The sequence below is a fragment of the Hyperoodon ampullatus genome (genome assembly GCF_949752795.1).
Source record: "Hyperoodon ampullatus genome assembly, chromosome: 5".
In the NCBI taxonomy this organism is placed as follows: Eukaryota; Metazoa; Chordata; class Mammalia; order Artiodactyla; family Ziphiidae; genus Hyperoodon; species Hyperoodon ampullatus.
In genome coordinates this window covers 59,208,991-59,225,958 of record NC_136918.1, presented here as the reverse complement: position 1 = coordinate 59,225,958, position 16,968 = coordinate 59,208,991, and the positions used below count along the sequence as shown (strand labels likewise).

At 41.6% G+C, this 16,968-nt stretch overlaps 1 protein-coding gene across 1 annotated transcript in view; it reads right to left on the bottom strand.

Moving 5' to 3' along the window:
- Nucleotides 1-354: 354 nt before the first annotated feature.
- Nucleotides 355-16,968, bottom strand: part of SLC7A14 (solute carrier family 7 member 14) — a gene marked incomplete at both ends in the record, with an annotated part of 68,676 nt that continues 52,062 nt past the window's right edge. Inside the window, one exon of the mRNA XM_079704435.1 lies at nt 355-677. Coding sequence (XP_079560561.1) covers nt 355-677 — 323 coding nt within the window. The remainder of the gene's footprint in view (nt 678-16,968) is intronic.

Genomic DNA, 16,968 nt, shown 5'->3' with positions numbered 1-16,968 from the left:
CTTAGTAAGAAGCGAAAAGATTCAACCAGCAAAGCAAAGGCCTGGGAAACGTTTGCTGCCATCAGCTCTGATGGTTGCACCTAAGATAGAACTTCTTGTAGCTTCTTGTTTAGTGTTTTTGTTTTTTGTTTTTGTTTTTTACAAGGGGACCAGCTATGGGACCTGGGTTAAGCCCTTCGACAGAACTATCCTGAAGAGCAGAAGTGGCAAATGACAGGCTATGACTGGGGACTGACTTTGGGGAAGGCTGGGTTTTTGAAATGAGAGCCAAAGACGTTTCCACCTTCTAGCCCACAGGTTAAGTTACTGAAAATAAATCACCATCATTTCTACACATTTCTTGCGTGTTTGCTCCTACTCTGGAGAGTAATCTAACTCATCATTGGCAATCAGGGCCTCTGAGTTCTGTTTGTGTTTGCTTTTGCTCTTCGCCTTGCTACTCGTCTGGGTGTTTGCCTGTGCATCTGACATCTGCTGGTAATAGAAGCCTTTGTCTTCGGCAGGCCCGCCCCAGTTCTCCTGGCTTTCGCCCTCTGTGGCATAGGAGAAACCTTCTTCCACTGAGAAGGGGTCGTCCACGTCGTAACGCTGGTACGTGCTTTGGTGCAGGGCTTCTTCTCGGGCGCTGATTTCCAGGGTGCTGTTCCAGATGCCGTACCCAAAATAAATGAGCATACCTGTAGGTGGGAGGTGGGGGGAAGCACAGGTGGGATAAGCAGTTGCCTTGGGATCTGTGGGTCAAGCAGGGAGCTCACTATCAATTGTGAAAGCAGAGCTGGTGCTGGATGTGCTTTCTTTGGTCTATACAGTGTACTGAAAAGACTCGAATTAGATGCTGTTTAAAAATTGGGAGATCTTGCATTAAGCAACCCATATTTACAGCTTCCCCTAAACAAGTCAGAAGGACTGACAGCACTGTACCCACATTCTGATATGGAGACGTTTGGCTGGAGGTGAGAACTGGCTGCCTCTTTAGTTAGGATATGGGCTCTTGAGGTCACCTCAGTCCCGCCTCCCCTGTTGACATCTAGCTCACTGTACTCATGTAGGTGCTAGCCAGGAATTTGTATTTTCTACTCTGGATTAAATAGTTATGGATCACCAGCAGTGTATTCCCAACCTTCTCATAGCATCTTATTATCCCATACCTGCACTTAGGGACTCCATCTTTTATTTCACCACGTAGCAACATGCATATATGATCCTACAATGTACTTTGCCATTTTTCACTCACCAAAGTCATAGTACATTACTGCCACTCAGCTGTCCACTTTCATTTGTGGACTCTCACAGTGTCTAGTGCATGCCACTGTTTCGGCCCTTAGGATATCTGTTGTGTGCTTATCTGCACAGGGTGGTTCTATTTTATAGACTCTGCAGAAAACTGGCACTTAATGTTTGTTGAAGGAATGAATGAGAACTCCTGATGAGCATGCAGTGTCCAGTGCAACCTTCTCATTCCAAGCGAAGGAAAGAAACCTGCCTTCCTAGTTAATATGTAGCATTAATACGGGCTAATGTTTCATTTCTATTAGAATTTTTAGGAAAAGATATATGAAAATAGTTTGAGAGACCCCATTTTCTACCTTGAAAAGCCCATGAAGGCTCAGGGCCTGGAACGCTGAGAACTGTAGCCTTGGAGGCCATGGGGCATGATGGTTAAGAGTGCGAGGTCTGGGTTCAAATCACGCTTCTGTCACTATTAGCTGTGTAACCCTGGACCAGTTACTGAGTGTCTTTGTGCCTCAGCTTTCTCTTCTATGAAACCATGAGAATATTGTACCTATACCTTGGGGTTGCTGTGAGGAGGAAACGAGATAAGCAGTGGTTCTCAACCCTGGCTGCACCTGGAGGGTCACCTGGGGAGTTTTTGCACAGTCCTGATACCTGAGCCTCATCCTCTAGAGATTCTGATTTAATTGGTCTGCAGTGTGACCCAAGCATAGGTGTTTTTAAAGCTTCACAGGTGATTCCAGTGGTCAGCCAAGGCTGAGGACCCCTGAGATCAGGAACATAAAAGCTCGTGATGTGGGAATTCCCTGGCGGTCCAGTGGTTAGGACTCATCACTTTCACTGTCATGGGCCCGGGTTCAATCCCTGGTCAGGGAACTAAGATCCCACAAACTGCGTGGCGTGGCCAGAAAAACAAACAAACAAAAAAACAACTCCTGATGCGCATGCTTCACTGCCAACTTTGGCCATTTTGTGGCCTGGCCGCTGGGGGCCCCTCGGTTATGCACCCTCCTTCCAGGCCCCAATGCCCTCTTCTCGGTGGCACTAGTCTCTTTGACTTTGCTAACCCTGTGGGCATCTGCTGGGCTGTTTGCTTAGAACCACAGGGTGAAGCCTGCTTTCCAGCTCTGGTGCTTGAGGTATCCTGCTTCCTTTTGAATTTGCAGTGTGTCTTTTTAAGCTTGGATTCTCCCCCCCGACCCCGCCATCCCCCAGTGAAATCAACTTTCCAGGAGCCAAAGTAAGCAGAGATTTACAGTCCTAATTGGTAATAAATCCTGGAGTTAATCACTTGCAGAGGTAGCTATTCTGAAATAGGAACTTCATTTTTTCTGAGCATGGATCTTTACTCTTTCTTGTCTGGGGGTGGGTGTGGCCATGGGGAAAGTTATTATCCTTGTGTAGAGCAAGGCACCAAACTGAGGCCTCTCTTAAAAGGGCCAGCATGCTGCTTCTTGGAGAATGCGTCTGTTGGAAGAATGTTTTGTTTGTTTGTTTGTTTTTGCGGTACGTGGGCCTCTCACCGTCGTGGCCTCTCCTGTTGCGGAGCACAGGCTCCGGACGCACAGGCTCAGTGGCCATGGCTCACGGGCCCAGCTGCTCCGCGGCATGTGGGATCTTCCCAGACCGGGGCACGAACTCGCGTCCCCTGCATCGGCAGGCGGACTCTCAACTACTGCGCCACCAAGGAAGCCCTGGAAGCATGTTTGTTTCACGAGACTGAGTTTATCGTCAGGCACACACCTCCTTATGCCCGATTTTTCTTTCTTGCTGTCTTTACTCTTAGACATACAGGCAGGTGCCAAAGCTTGTCTTCTCCTTCGGCTTGGTATCTATTACATCAATTCTTTCCTCTTTGATCCCCTTCTCGGATCCTATTTATAAGCACGTTATTTCCCTACTAAACAATACCATTTTTTCTTTCCCCCTTTGCCCTTAGCTTCTCTCTTCTGTACTATACGGGTCATCATTCGAGCACTGGTTTGACATCTATTCTGACAAACCTTCCCCTCTCCCCACCAAGTATTGGGGTGTCAGGTAGATCGGTTTATGGGAATTCTCTGGGAGCCTTGGTGTGATTACTCATAGAATCATAGATATTTAGAGCTGGAAAAGAGTCTATGTCATTTACCTATTTGAATACCTTCATTTTACAGACGAAGAAATGGAGGCTGGGAAAGACTAAGTCACTTGCCTGGGTCTGTGAGGGACAGCAGCAGCATTCCATGAGGATAGAGAGAAGGCTGTAGCTTATTCAGCCCCTCACACCCCCTCCACTGCTGCATTATAGACTGTGCCTAGCACGAAAATATTTGGTACAAGGTTAGGTTCTATCTGGGGAGTGGCTGGGCCTGGAAGGAACAGGAGTGTGTGTGTGTGTGTGTGTGTGTGTGTGTGTGTGTCTGTACACAAATGTGTCGACTGTGATTACTTTGGGAAAGCAATCCATGGAAACCTACCACATAAATATTTATGGGCCTCCTAATGTTTGCTCTGAGCCCCCTACAGTTTCAAAGGTGTGTCACTCTGTCTTCAAAAATACATTTCAAATATGAGTGCTGTGAACCAAGAATCGACTGTGTGCATGGGCCTGACAGCATGAATAGCCGGCTTGGGCACATGCGTTCTCCTAGGGCTTGGCGTTCTGTCTGCCTTTATCCTTCTCCCTGGCCCTTGAATCAGTTCAGGAAAAGTGGTGTGAGGCAGAGAAGGACTGGAGAAAAGGAAGAATGGAGGGGGACAAAGGAACAGAGGGGAACAAATGAGTGGGGGCGGAGAGGAGAGAGAAACATGTATTACCATCTGTCACACATAAACAAGGGCTTTGTGTTGGAGGAGTAAACAGAGCTGCTAAAAGCCTCCTGTGTAGAAGCAGGGTGTTTTGTTTCTGCTCCTTTTTTCAGTTGGCTTAGAGAAGGAAGCATGAGGTCGTTTCTGAAAAATCTGTGGGGAGCTCTGGGAATCCTGAATCATCTGAACAAAACTTCACACAACCCCTCTGGGTGCTGAGGTCCTACAGTGATGCATCCTTTATGTCACACCTTTCTCCCAAGGAACGCAAAATGTTTTACAAATGTTGTCTTGTTTAGACTCCTCCTGGCCTGTTTCAGAATGGTGTGTGTGTGCGTGTGTGTGTGTGTGTGTGTGTGTGTGTGTGTGTGTGTGTGGGTTAAGGTTATGTGCGTTTCACAGGCTGGAAACTGCGGCACAAGGCGAAATACAGGACTTTCCACAGCTACACAGTCAGTGTTTAAGTAGTGTTTGGACTGTGGATCCTTCTGGGTCCTCCATGTCCTAATCCAGGCTGCTTTCAATTGTTCTTTCTCCCACCTACCAGGGGTGGCTGGGAGGTATAGACTGATTGGAAATAATTTTTCTGAACTTTACTTTTGAAGAATTTAAAACATACAGAAGTGGAGAGAATAGTATAAAAAAGCCTATGTATTAATCGCTAGCCCACTCCCTCCCCCCTACCACTTTGTCTTTAGATTATTTTGAAACAAATCCCTTTCATCCTGTTTCATCTGTAAATGTTTCAGTATGTATCTGTAAAATAGACTCCTTTAAAAACCTTAACTTAGTATCATTCTCACATCTAAAAATTGATAATAATTCCTTAATATCGAGCTTCCCTGGTGGTGCAGTGGTTGAGAATCCGCCTACCAATTCAGGGGACACAGGGCCCTGGTTTGGGAAGATCCCACACGCTGCGGAGCAACTAAGCCCGTGCACCACAACTACTGAACCTGCGCTCTAGAGCCCGCAAGCCACAGCTACTGAAGCCCTTACGCCACAACTACTGAAGCCTGTGTGCCTAGAGCCCATGCTCTGCAACAAGAGAAGCCACCGCAATGTGAAGCCCGCGCACCGCAGCAAAGAGTAGCCCCCGCTCGCCACAACTAAAAAGAAAGCCTGCGTGCAGCAACGAAGACCCAATGCAGCCAAAAATACATAAAGAAATAAATGTATTAAAAAAAAGAAATTTATTTTTAAAATTCCTTAATATCATCTGATACCCAGCAGCATTAAGATTTCCCCAAATTATTATGTTTGGATAAACTCTTCACTTTTTGGAGCTATACACTTATTCCAATGATGCTATCATTGCTTGAAATAGTTTTTGGGTCCTGTCATTTAGGTTGTCACTGGGATTGGGTTTACTCTTTTGTAAACCCTTACAGATGGCAAAGTTTTATCTTTTGAAAGTACATTTGCTTTTAGCATAAGCCAGAAGTCATTTGGAACCAAGCCTCAAGAGTAAGATGGCTGATTGATAAATAATATTACTTATTCTATTTGGGTACTTAATTCTCCAGTTCCATAAAAACTTAGATCCACTGCTTTGTAGTTATACATCTGATATCTGAATGAATGAAAGGCAGGTGTGATGTTAAAAATCAGAAGGGAATCAGCTTTTGTGTTGCAGCAGGGTCTTGGAGGCCCCCCTACTGGGCTGGAGTTATTTTTTTCGTTGCTGGATCGTGGAGGGGAGGGAGCACTCCAGGCAGTGACTAGTTAGCAGCAGGCACAGACGTGTTTCAATATTTTAACAGCAGACACGGTTGTACTGGGCACCCAGTAATGGCAATGAGTCCCGTGAGAGGCTGTTTGCGCTGAAGGGACATATTCAAAGGGAGGCTCTGGCTTCTTTTCCGGACAGAAGTTCCCGGGTGGAGACTATGCCTGCCATATTGTCTTCATCTTGTCTAGCCTGAGAGGTTCGGGCTAGACAAGATGAAGAATCATGCCTTCAGCAATTGAATGGGCTTTCTTTATGTAACAATACCTTGTGATCAGAAGGCCCTTTATACAAACACACTTCCTCGTCCATCATCCCAGAGAAGTTAAGAAGTGTGCAATATGCAGGGATTGAAATGGCACCAGAACTCACATCTCTTGAGTCTAAATGGAGGGTTGCTCCCATCCTACCCAGGGGCCTCCAGAGAGCTTTTCGGGATGCCAGGTTGCCTTCACGAGTTCAGGGCACCTCAGTGTCAGCTGGCGAAACACCTACTTACTCCACTTGTCTCGGTCCATCCTGTTCAAATTAAGCAAATGACCTCAAACCTACAAGTGAGAGGGGTAGGGGTAGGGGGTCCTCTGAATCATATGGGAGAAATCCAGAACAAAAACTCAATGCTTTTCGAAAAGAGCCCGGGTGACCTGGGTCTAGACAGATTTCCAATCCTGCAGGAACAAGCTCAGGTTATGAAGAAGGTCCCTGACCTCTGGAGCCCCCCAGGAGCTTCCTGTCCTCTGAACATGGCTCCATGCTCAGGGCCAAGAGAGGTGGGCCACCTGACCTCAGGCTGGGTGGAGCAGCCTCTTCCTGGAGCAAGCTTTCCAGCAGGAAGCCCTGCCCACTGAAGGTAACAAGGCACTTTGTTATGCCCGGAGGCTTTTTTATTTTTACTACTCTGGGATCAACTTTCCAAAACAGACACTTGCCAGTGCAGAAATGAAGATGGTAATGAGAAGGTGGCCTCCCATCCAGCACAATCCCCACCAGCTCCCACTTTGCTGGTTATTTTTAAATACTCACAAGCCCTGTTGATTGTAATAACAGTAAGGTTTGTTTAATATGGTGTGGCCAGGAAGAGCAGGCTCAGGATGGAATGGGGACCGGGGGAGCTTCTCTTCTGGCCCTGCAGCTGATCTAACGTAAAGTCACATTCTTTATGCCTCCGTTTCCCACCTGCAAAATGGAGCTGGAGACCCTCATGTTATTAGTTGAGTATAATGGCTGTGAGACAGAATGCAATCTTGTCTAAAGACATATTAAGAAGTCCAATAATCTAAGCCAGCAGTTCCACCTCTAACTAAATAGAAGCCCAAGGGAAATGTGTCTGTGTGTCCACTGAAAACATGTACAAGAATGTTCGCAGCAGCTCTGCTCCTAATGGCCCTGACTGGAAACATGCTAAATATCCATGGATACCAGGATGGATAAATACATTGTGGTATATCAACACAGTGGAATGCTAGACAGCAAGGAGAACGAACAAACTAAAACTACAAGCACAAGTCAGATGAGTCTCACAAATGTAATGCTGAGGGAAAGAAGCCCATCACCCACTCTTTCACAGCGCTATCTGTTAAGGGTGCACGGCACACACCCGCTCCAGGGCCTTCCACTGCCATGTTCTCCTCTCCCTTCATTCTCAGCCAGGTGTCTCCCTGTGTAGCCCAGCACCTCTGCCAGCAGGCAGCCTCAGCTGCTGAACGATTCACCTCCTCCCTCCCTCCCTCTTGGAATCACCCTGGCCCTGTGGCCATCCTCACTCTGGCCTCCGTGATTTTTCTTGCTCTTCTGAGCATGATTTTGATGTTGAAGCTGCCAGTTGTTTTCTTGTTTCCTTCAAGGAGAATTTCAAACTTATTTATGGGACATATCATCAGGAATTTGTTTATCTTGGTGCCCTCTCAGGTCGAATTCATGGCCCCCTTCTCTCCCTCCTCTTCCCTTCATCACAGTGGCTGCTTTGGGTCAGTTTCCAATAGGATTTCAGATGAGAGCTCAGGCGAAGACCGTAAAGTATGCCTTCTCTTTGGGATAGTGATGGTTTAGTACAGGATTTATGAGGGCCATTGCGCAAATCATAAGTCCTATCTGTTCTCTAGAGCTATAGATGGTAATTTGTTTTCCTCAGAGGGACTGAAAAAATTCCAAATGAAAACTTGACAGACTCCAGAGTCAGGGCGCCCACAGCTGGTCTAACAGATGATTCATTTACAATAAAGGCCCACAGGGACCAGTAGACCTGACACATGCCTGGAAAATACCATTGTATAGTGTTCTTACTGGTCCCTCCTAGTTTCATATTCCCTGAGCTGCTGCCCAACCCCTGAGGTATTCCTTTACAAAACTGCATCATCGAAAAGAAAAGGTAGATGAAGGCCGCTTTGTGTTCATTTTGTTGGGGATTATTAAACATTTGCTGTTTGTGTTATTTCTCTTGTCAAAAGGAAAATAAACAAGTGCTGGGTGTCTAGTTAGGACCGTGCCTCGTTTCTCGCTGTGAGTTGTGCTCTTCTCAAGGTCAAAAGCTTAGCAAAACATTGTTACAAAAATGCTGTAATTAAGATTCATTTAGAGAAATTTGGGTAAAAAAATGTGTTTAAGAAGATTATCAAGTTATGACTCAGCCTAACCGTGTAAATCTTTTTAAAAAGTATCAGAAGTTTCATAAGAAGCTCCATTTAGAAATCTCTCTACTGTTCTCCCCAGGAAACTTATATTATGAATAGAGAGATTAAGAAGAATAATCTGGCACTTTGGAGGCTCAGATGTTTAGAGATAGGATATTTATTCTACAAGATAGTTAAAAATTTTACAAACCAATTTGGGGTTGTGGAATGGATATACTTTATATATCCAAAAATAGGGAGTTTTGTAATTAAATTATCTGCCCTTCTTGCTAATATCTTCTTATTCTTCTCTCTAGATCAGTGGCTCTCAAATTTGAGCATGCATCAGAATTACCTGGGGGGCTTGTTAAAATCTAAATTGCCCTCAGAGATTCTGATTCTATCTGTAGGTCTGGGATGGGCTCTGAAATTGCATCTCTAACTAGTTTCCACATAATATTGATGCTGCTGGTCTGGGACCACACTTTGAGAACCACTGTTCTAGATCATTGTAAACCTGGCTTCACATTAAAATTACCTAAGAGAGCTTTAAAAATACCCAATAGTTGGCCATACCAGACCAATTGAATCAGAACATCTCTGTGAGGGGATCCTGGTCATAGAATGTTTTAGAAGCAACTCTCACGATTCTGTTGTGTAGTCAAGGTTGAGAATCTTTGTTCTAGGCGAAACTTACTTATATTCCAGCCTTCAAAGATCATGATACCAAAGCAGTTAATAGCTAGCAGTTGGGTGCTTCTTAAACTGCAGGCTTCATTGCCCTCTGTCTGGCCAGCCCAAGCTTCAGGGTGGCATCCTCCCATGCCAAGGAGTATCAGTTTCTGGAGCTAGTTTGAAGTTTGTGCTATCAGCAAGATTACAAAAGGTTCTCTGGGAGTTTTCTTCTGCCTGATAACTGGGAAGGCAGCCTGAGTCAGAACAGGTTCATGTTGTACTTTGGCATGTGATAGCTAGTCTGGGAGACAATGAATCATTCTAGCTTTTTAAAAGAAAGGCAACAAAACAATATTTCTTACTGCTTTCTCTGATATTTTCTTATTTAAGCCCCAAACAGCAACTAGATCAAGGCTAAAAGAATTATCTGCATTTTTACAGATGAGAAAACTGAGGCCCAAAGGAGTTAAGTGAACTTCCCAAGGTCACAAGGAAGTGGCAGAGCTGTGATTGAACTTGGGGCTGTCTGACTCCAAAGGCAATATACGCAAATCAATCAATGTGATACACCATATTAACAAATTGAAGAATAAAAACCATCATCTCAATAGATGCAGAACAAGCTTTTGACAAAATTCAACACCCATTTACGATAAAAACTCTCCAGAAAGTGGGCATAAAGGGAACCTACCTCAACATAATATAGGCCACGTATGATGAACTCACAGCAAACATTACTCTCAATGGTGAAAAACTGAAAGCATTTCCTCTAAAATCAGGAACAAGACAAGGATATCCACTCTCGCCACTATTATTCAACATAGTTTTGGAAGTCCTAGCCACGGCAATCAGAGAAGAAAAAGAAGTAAAAGGAATCCAAACTGGCAAAGAAGAAGTAAAACTGTCACTGTTTGCAGATGACATTATACAGTACAAAGAAAATCCTAAAGATGTCACCAGAAAACTACTAGAGCTAATCAATGAACTTAGTAAACTCACAGGATACAAAATTAATACACAGAAATCTCTTGCACTCCTATACATTAAAATGAAAATTCAGAAAGAGAAATTAAGGAAACAATCCCATTTACCACTGCAACAAAAGAATAAAATACCTAGGAATAAACCTACGTAAGGAGGCAAAAGACCTGTATGCAGAAAACTATACTGATGAAAGAAATCAAAGATGACACAAACAGATGAAGAGATATACCATGTTCTAGGATTGGAAGAATCAATATTGTGAAAGTGACTATACTAGCCAAAGCAATCTACAGATTCAATGCAATTGCTATCAAATTACCAACGGCATTTTTCACAGAACTAGAACAAAAAATTTTATAATTTGTATGGAAACACAAAAGACCTCGAATAGCAAAAACAATCTTGAGAAAAAAAAGAAAAAAAATGGAGCTGGAGGAATCAGGCTCCCTAATTTCAGACTCTACTACAGGGCTACAGTATTCAAGACAGTATGGTACTGGCACAAAACAGAAATATAGATCAGTGGAACAAGCTAGAAAGCCCAGAGATAAACCCACACACATATGGTTACCTTATCTTTGACAAAGGAGGCTAGAATATACAATGGAGCAAAGACAGCCTCTTCAATAGTGGAGCTGGGAAAACTGGACAGCTACATGTAAAAGAATGAAATTAGAACACTTCCTAACACCATTCACAAAAATAAACTCAAAATGGATTAAAGACCTAAATATAAGGCCAGACACTATAAAACTCTTAGAGGAAAACATAGGCAGAACACTCTGTGACATAAATCGCAGCAAGATCTTTTTTGACCCACCTCCTAGAGTAATGGGAATAAAGTCAAAAATAAACAAATGGGACCTAATGAAATGTAAAAGCTTTTGCACAGCAAAGGAAACCATAAACGAGACAAAAACACAACCCTCAGAATGGGAGAAAATATTTGCAAACGAAGCAATGGACAAAGGATTAATCTCCAAAATATACAAGCAGCTCATGCAGCTCAATATCAAAAAAATAAACAACCCAATCCAAAAATGGGCAGAAGACCTGAATAGACATTTCTCCAAAGAAGACATACAGATTGGCAACAAACACATGAAAAGATGCTCAACGTCACTAATTAATAGAGAAATGCAAATCAAAACTACAATGAGGTATCACCTCACTCCAGTTAGAATGGGCATCATCAGAAAATCTACAAACAACAAATGCTGGAGAGGGTGTGGAGAAAAGGGAACCCTCTTGCACCGCTGGTGGGAATGTAAGTTGATACAGCCACTATGGAAAACAGTATGGAGGTTCCGTAAAAAACTAAAAATAGAACTACCATATGACCCAGCAATCCCACTACTGGGCGTATATACCCTGAGAAAACCATAATTCAAAATGATACATGTACCACAATGTTCACTGCAGCACTATTTACAATTTCCAGGACATGGAGACAACCTAAATGTCCATCGACAGATGATGGATAAAGAAGATGTGGCACATATATACAATGGAATATTACTCAGCCATAAAAAGGAATGAAATTGGGTCATTTCTAAAGATGTGGGTGGACCTAGAGACTGTCATTCAGAGTGAAGTAAGAAGGAAAAAGAAGTATGGTATACTAACGCATATGTGTGGAATCTGAAAAAATTGGTATAGATGATCTTATTTACAAAGCAGAAATAGAGACACAGATGTAGAGAGCAAACATGCATACCAAGGGGGAAAGGGGGAGGTGGGATGAATTGGGAGATTGGATTGACATATATACACTATTGATACTATGTATAAAGTAGATAACTAATGAACCTACTGTATAACACAGGGAACTCTACTCAATTCTCTGTGGTGACCTAAATGGGAAGGAAATCCAAAAAAGAGGGGATATATGTATACATATAGCTGATTCACTTTGCTGTACAGTAGAAACTAATACAACATTGTAAAGCAACTATGCTCTAATAAAAATTAAAACAAAAACTGTAAACCAGTTACATATATGAATTTAGATATGCTAACATTAAAAAAATTTCAAATAAAATCTAGCTTTGTATCAAAAAAAACAAAAAAAAACCATAGGCAGGGGGTTCCTGCCACCTCATCACTTTTGCAAAATTCCTCTGGTTCTCCAGAAACATAGATATTATGCAGGACTGACTACATAATTTGTAGGTCCCAGTGCAAAATGAAACCATGGAGCCTCTTGTTAAAAAATTGTTAAGAACTCAAGAAGACAGCAGCAGAACATTAAGCCAAGTGCAGAGCCCTGTGTGACTGCAGAGATCATCCACCCTGAGGTTATGTGTTAATCTGCACAGACTACATATCAAACATTCTGAGCAAATAAGAAGGTCTGTTCAGAGGCACCCTGGTGGGGAGGTAGGAGCCCCAGATCTGAGCATGGAGATCCTGGATTATAGTAATAGCTCTATGAATAACTTCCCGTTATTCCTGTTGACCCTGAGCATGTTATTTAACCTCTTGGAGGTTCAGTTTACCTATCTGTAAGGTTGAGAGAGGGAGAAGTGGGAAAGTGGTGGACCGTGTCAGTGTTTCTCAGAATTTATTTATATGTTATTTATATTCATATACTACATTTTTAGTATAGTGGTTATGATCATGGACTCTGGACCCACACACCTGAGTTCTAATTTGGCTTTGCTGTATTCTAACTGCGTGACCTCAGTCAAGTGCCCCAGTTTCCTCATCTGTGAAATGCAGGTGGTTGTGCAGATTAAATAAGTTAACATAAGTAAAGTCCTTGGAATGATGGCTAATATGTAGCAAGAGCTATATAAGTGTTAATTATTACTTTGAATCATATGGCACATGTACTAGTACTAACGTTTTCTTCAATTTGACTCTTTAAAAAACTTTTATTGCAGTATAATCGCTTTACAAGGTTGTGTTAGTTTCTGTTTTACAACAAGTGAATCAGCTATAAGTATACACATGTCCCCATATCCCCTCCCTCATGAGCCCCGCTCCCATCCTCCCTATCCCACCCCTCTAGGTCATCACAAAGCATCGAGCTGATGCGCCCTGTGCTATGCAGCAGCTTCCTACTAGCCATCCATTTTACATTTGGTAGTGTATATATGTCACTGCTACTCTCTCACTTCGTCCCAGCTTCCCCTTCCCTGCCTGTGTCCTCAAGTCTGTTCTCTATGTCTGTGTCTTTATTCCTGCCCTGCCACTAGGTTCATCAGTACCGTTTTTTTTTAGATTACATATATGTGCGTTAGCACATGGTACTTGTTTTTCTCTTTCTGACTTACTTCACTCTGTATGATAGACTCTAGGTCCATCCACCTCATTACAAATAACTCAATTTTGTTCTTTTTTATGGCTGAGTAATATTCCATTGTATATATGTGCCACATCTTCTTTACCATTCATCTGTCGATGGACATTTAGGTTGCTTCCATGTCCTGGAGATTGTAAATAGTGCTGCAGTGAACATTGTGGTACATGTATCTTTTTGAATTATGGTTGCCTCAGGGTATATGCCCAGTAGTGGGATTGCTGGATCATATGGTAGTTCTATTTTTAGTTTTTTAAGGAGCCTCCATACTGTTTTCCATAGTGGCTGTATCAACTTACATTCCCACCAGCGGTGCAAGAGGGTTCCCTTTTCTCCACACCCTCTCCAGCATTTATTGTTTGTAGACTTTGTGATGATGGCCATTCTGACCAGTGTGAGGTGATACCTCACTGTGGTTTTGATTTGCATTTTTCTAATGATTAGTGATGTTGAGCAGCTTTTCATGTGTTTGTTGGCAATCTGTATGTCTTCCTTGGAGAAATGTCTATTTAGGTCTTCTGCCCATTTTTGGATTGGGTTGTTTATTTTTTTGATACTGAGCTGCATGAGCTGCTTGTATATTTTGGAGATTAATCCTTTGTCCGTTGCTTCATTTGCAAATATTTTGTCCCATTCTGAGGGTCGTCTTTTTGTCTCGTTTATGGTTTCCTTTGCTGTGCAAAAGCATTTACATTTCATTAGGTCCCATTTGTTTATTTTTGATTTTATTCCCATTACTCTAGGAGGTGGGTCAAAAAAGATCTTGCTGCGATTTATGTCACAGAGTGTTCTGCCTATGTTTTCCTCTAAGAGTTTTATAGTGTCTGGCCTTATATTTAGGTCTTTAATCCATTTTGAGTTTATTTTTGTGAGTGGTGTTAGGAAGTGTTCTAATTTCATTCTTTTACATGTAGCTGTCCAGTTTTCCCAGCTCCACTATTGAAGAGGCTGTCTTTGCTCCATTGTATATTCTAGCCTCCTTTGTCAAAGATAAGGTAACCACATGTGTGTGGGTTTATCTCTGGGCTTTCTAGTTTGTTCCACTGATCTACATTTCTGTTTTTGTGCCAGTACCATACTGTCTTGATTACTGTAGCCTGTAGTAGAGTCTGAAGTCGGGGAGCCTGAATCCTCCAGCCTCATTTTTTTCCCCTCAAGATTGATTTTGCTCTTCGAGGTCTTTTGTGTTTCCATACAAATTGTAAAATTTCTTGTTCTAGTTCTGTGAAAAATGCCGTTGGTAATTTGATAGCAATTGCATTGAATCTGTAGATTGCTTTGGCTAGTATAGTCACTTTCACATGTTGATTCTTCCAATCCAAGAAAATGGTATATCTTTCCATCTGTTTGTGTCGTCTTTGATTTCTTTTGTAAGTGTCTTATAGTTTTCTGCATACAGGTCTTTTGCCTCCTTAGGTAGGTTTATTCCTAGATATTTTATTCTTTATGTTGCAGTGGTAAATGGGAGTGTTTCCTTGATTTCTCTTTCTGAGTTTTCACTGTTAGTGTATAGGAATGCAAGAGATTTCTGTGCATGAATTTTGTATCCTGCTACTTTACCAAATTCACTGATTAGCTCTAGTAGTTTTCTGGTGGCATCTTTAGGTTTATATATGTATAGTATAATGTCATCTGCAAGCAGTGACAGTTTTACTTCTTCTTTTCCAATTTGGATTCGTTTTATTTCTTTTTCTTCTCTGATTGCCATGGCTAAAACTTCCAAACTATGTTGAATAATAGTGGTGAGAGTGGGTACCCTTGTGTTGTTCCTGATCTTAGAAGAAATGCTTTCAGTTTTTTACCATTGACAATGATGTTGGCTGTGGGTTTGTCATATATGGAGTTTATTATGTTGAGGTAGGTTTCCTCTATGCCCTCTTTCTGGAGAGTTTTTATCATAAATGTGTGTTGAATTTTGTCAAAAGCTTGTTCTGCATCTATTGAGATTATCATATCATTTTTATTCTTCAGTTTGTTAATGTGGTGTGTTACATTGATTGATTTGCATATATTGAAGAATTCTTGCATTCCTGGGATAAAACCCACTTGATCATGGTGTATGATCCTTTTAATGTGCTGTTGGATTCTGTTTGCTAGTATTTGTTAAGGGTTTTTTCATCTATGTTCATCAGTGATATTGGCTTGTAATTTTCTTTTTTTGGTGACATCCTCATCTGGTTTTGGTATCAGGGTGATGGTGGCTTCATAGGATGAGTTTGGGAGTGTTCTTCCTTCTGCTATATTTTGGAAGAGTTGAGATGGAAAGGTGTTAGCTCTTTTTTAAATGTTTGATAGAATTCACCTGTGAAGCCATCTGGCCCTGAACTTTTGTTTGTTGGAAGATTTTTAAGCACAGTTTCAATTTCAGACTTGTGATTGGTCTGTTCATGTTTTCTATTTCCTCCTGGTTCAGTCTTGGAAGGTTGTAGTTTTCTAAGAATTTGTCCATTTCTTCCAGGTTGTCCATTTTATTGGCATAGAGTTGCTTGTAGTAGTCTCTCATGACCCTTTGTATTTCTGCGGTGTCAATTGTTACTTCTCCTTTTTCATTTCTAATTCTGTTGCTTTGAGTCTTCTCCCTTTTTTTCCTAACGAGTCTGGAAAAATGTTTTATCAATTTTGTTTATCCTCTCAAAGAATCAGCTTTTAGTTTTAATGATCTTTGGTGTTGTTTCCTTCATTTCTTTTTCATTTATTTCTGATCTGATCTGTATGATTTCTTTCCTTCTGCTGACTTTGTGGTTTTTTGTTCTTTCTCTAATTGCTTTAGGTGTCAGGTTAGGTTGTTTATTTGAGATTTTTCTTATTTCTTGAGGTAGGATTGTATTGCTATAAACTTCCCTCTTAGAACTGCTTTTGCTGCATCCCATAGGTTTTGGGTCGTCATGTTTTCATTGTCATTTGTTTCTAGGTATTTTTTGTTTTCCTCTGTGATTTCCTCAGTGATCCCTTTGTTGTTTAGTAGCGTATTGTTTAGCCTCCATGTGTTGTAGTTTTTACAGTTTCTTTTCCTGTAATTGATATCTAGTCTCATAGTGTTGTGGTTGGAAAAGATGCTTGATACAATTTCAATTTTCTTAAATTTACGGAGGCTTGATTTGTGACCCAAGGTGTGATCAATCCTGGAGAATGTTCCGTGTGCACTTGAGAAGAAAGTGTATTCTGTTGTTTTTGGATGGAATGTCCTATAAATATCAGTTAAGTCCATCTGATCTAATGTGTCATTTAAAGCTTGTGTTTTCTTATTTATTTTCTGTTTGGATGATCTGTCCATTGGTGTAAGCGGAGTGTTAAAGTCACCTACTATTATTGTGTTACTGTTCATTTCCCTGTTTATGGCTGTTAGCATTTGCCTTATGTATTGAGGTGCTCCTGTGTTGGGTGAATAGATATTTACAATTGTTATATCTTCTTGGATTGATTCCTTGATCATTATATAGTGTCCTTCCTTGTCTCTTATAATAGTCTTTATTTTAAAGTGTATTTTATCTGATATGAGTATTGCTACTCCAGCTTTCTTTTGATTTCCATTTGCATGGAATATCTTTCTCCAACCCCTCACTTTCAGTCTGTTTGCATTCCTAGGTCTGAAGTGGGTCTCTTGTAGACAAAATATATATGGGTCTTATTTTTGTATCCATTCA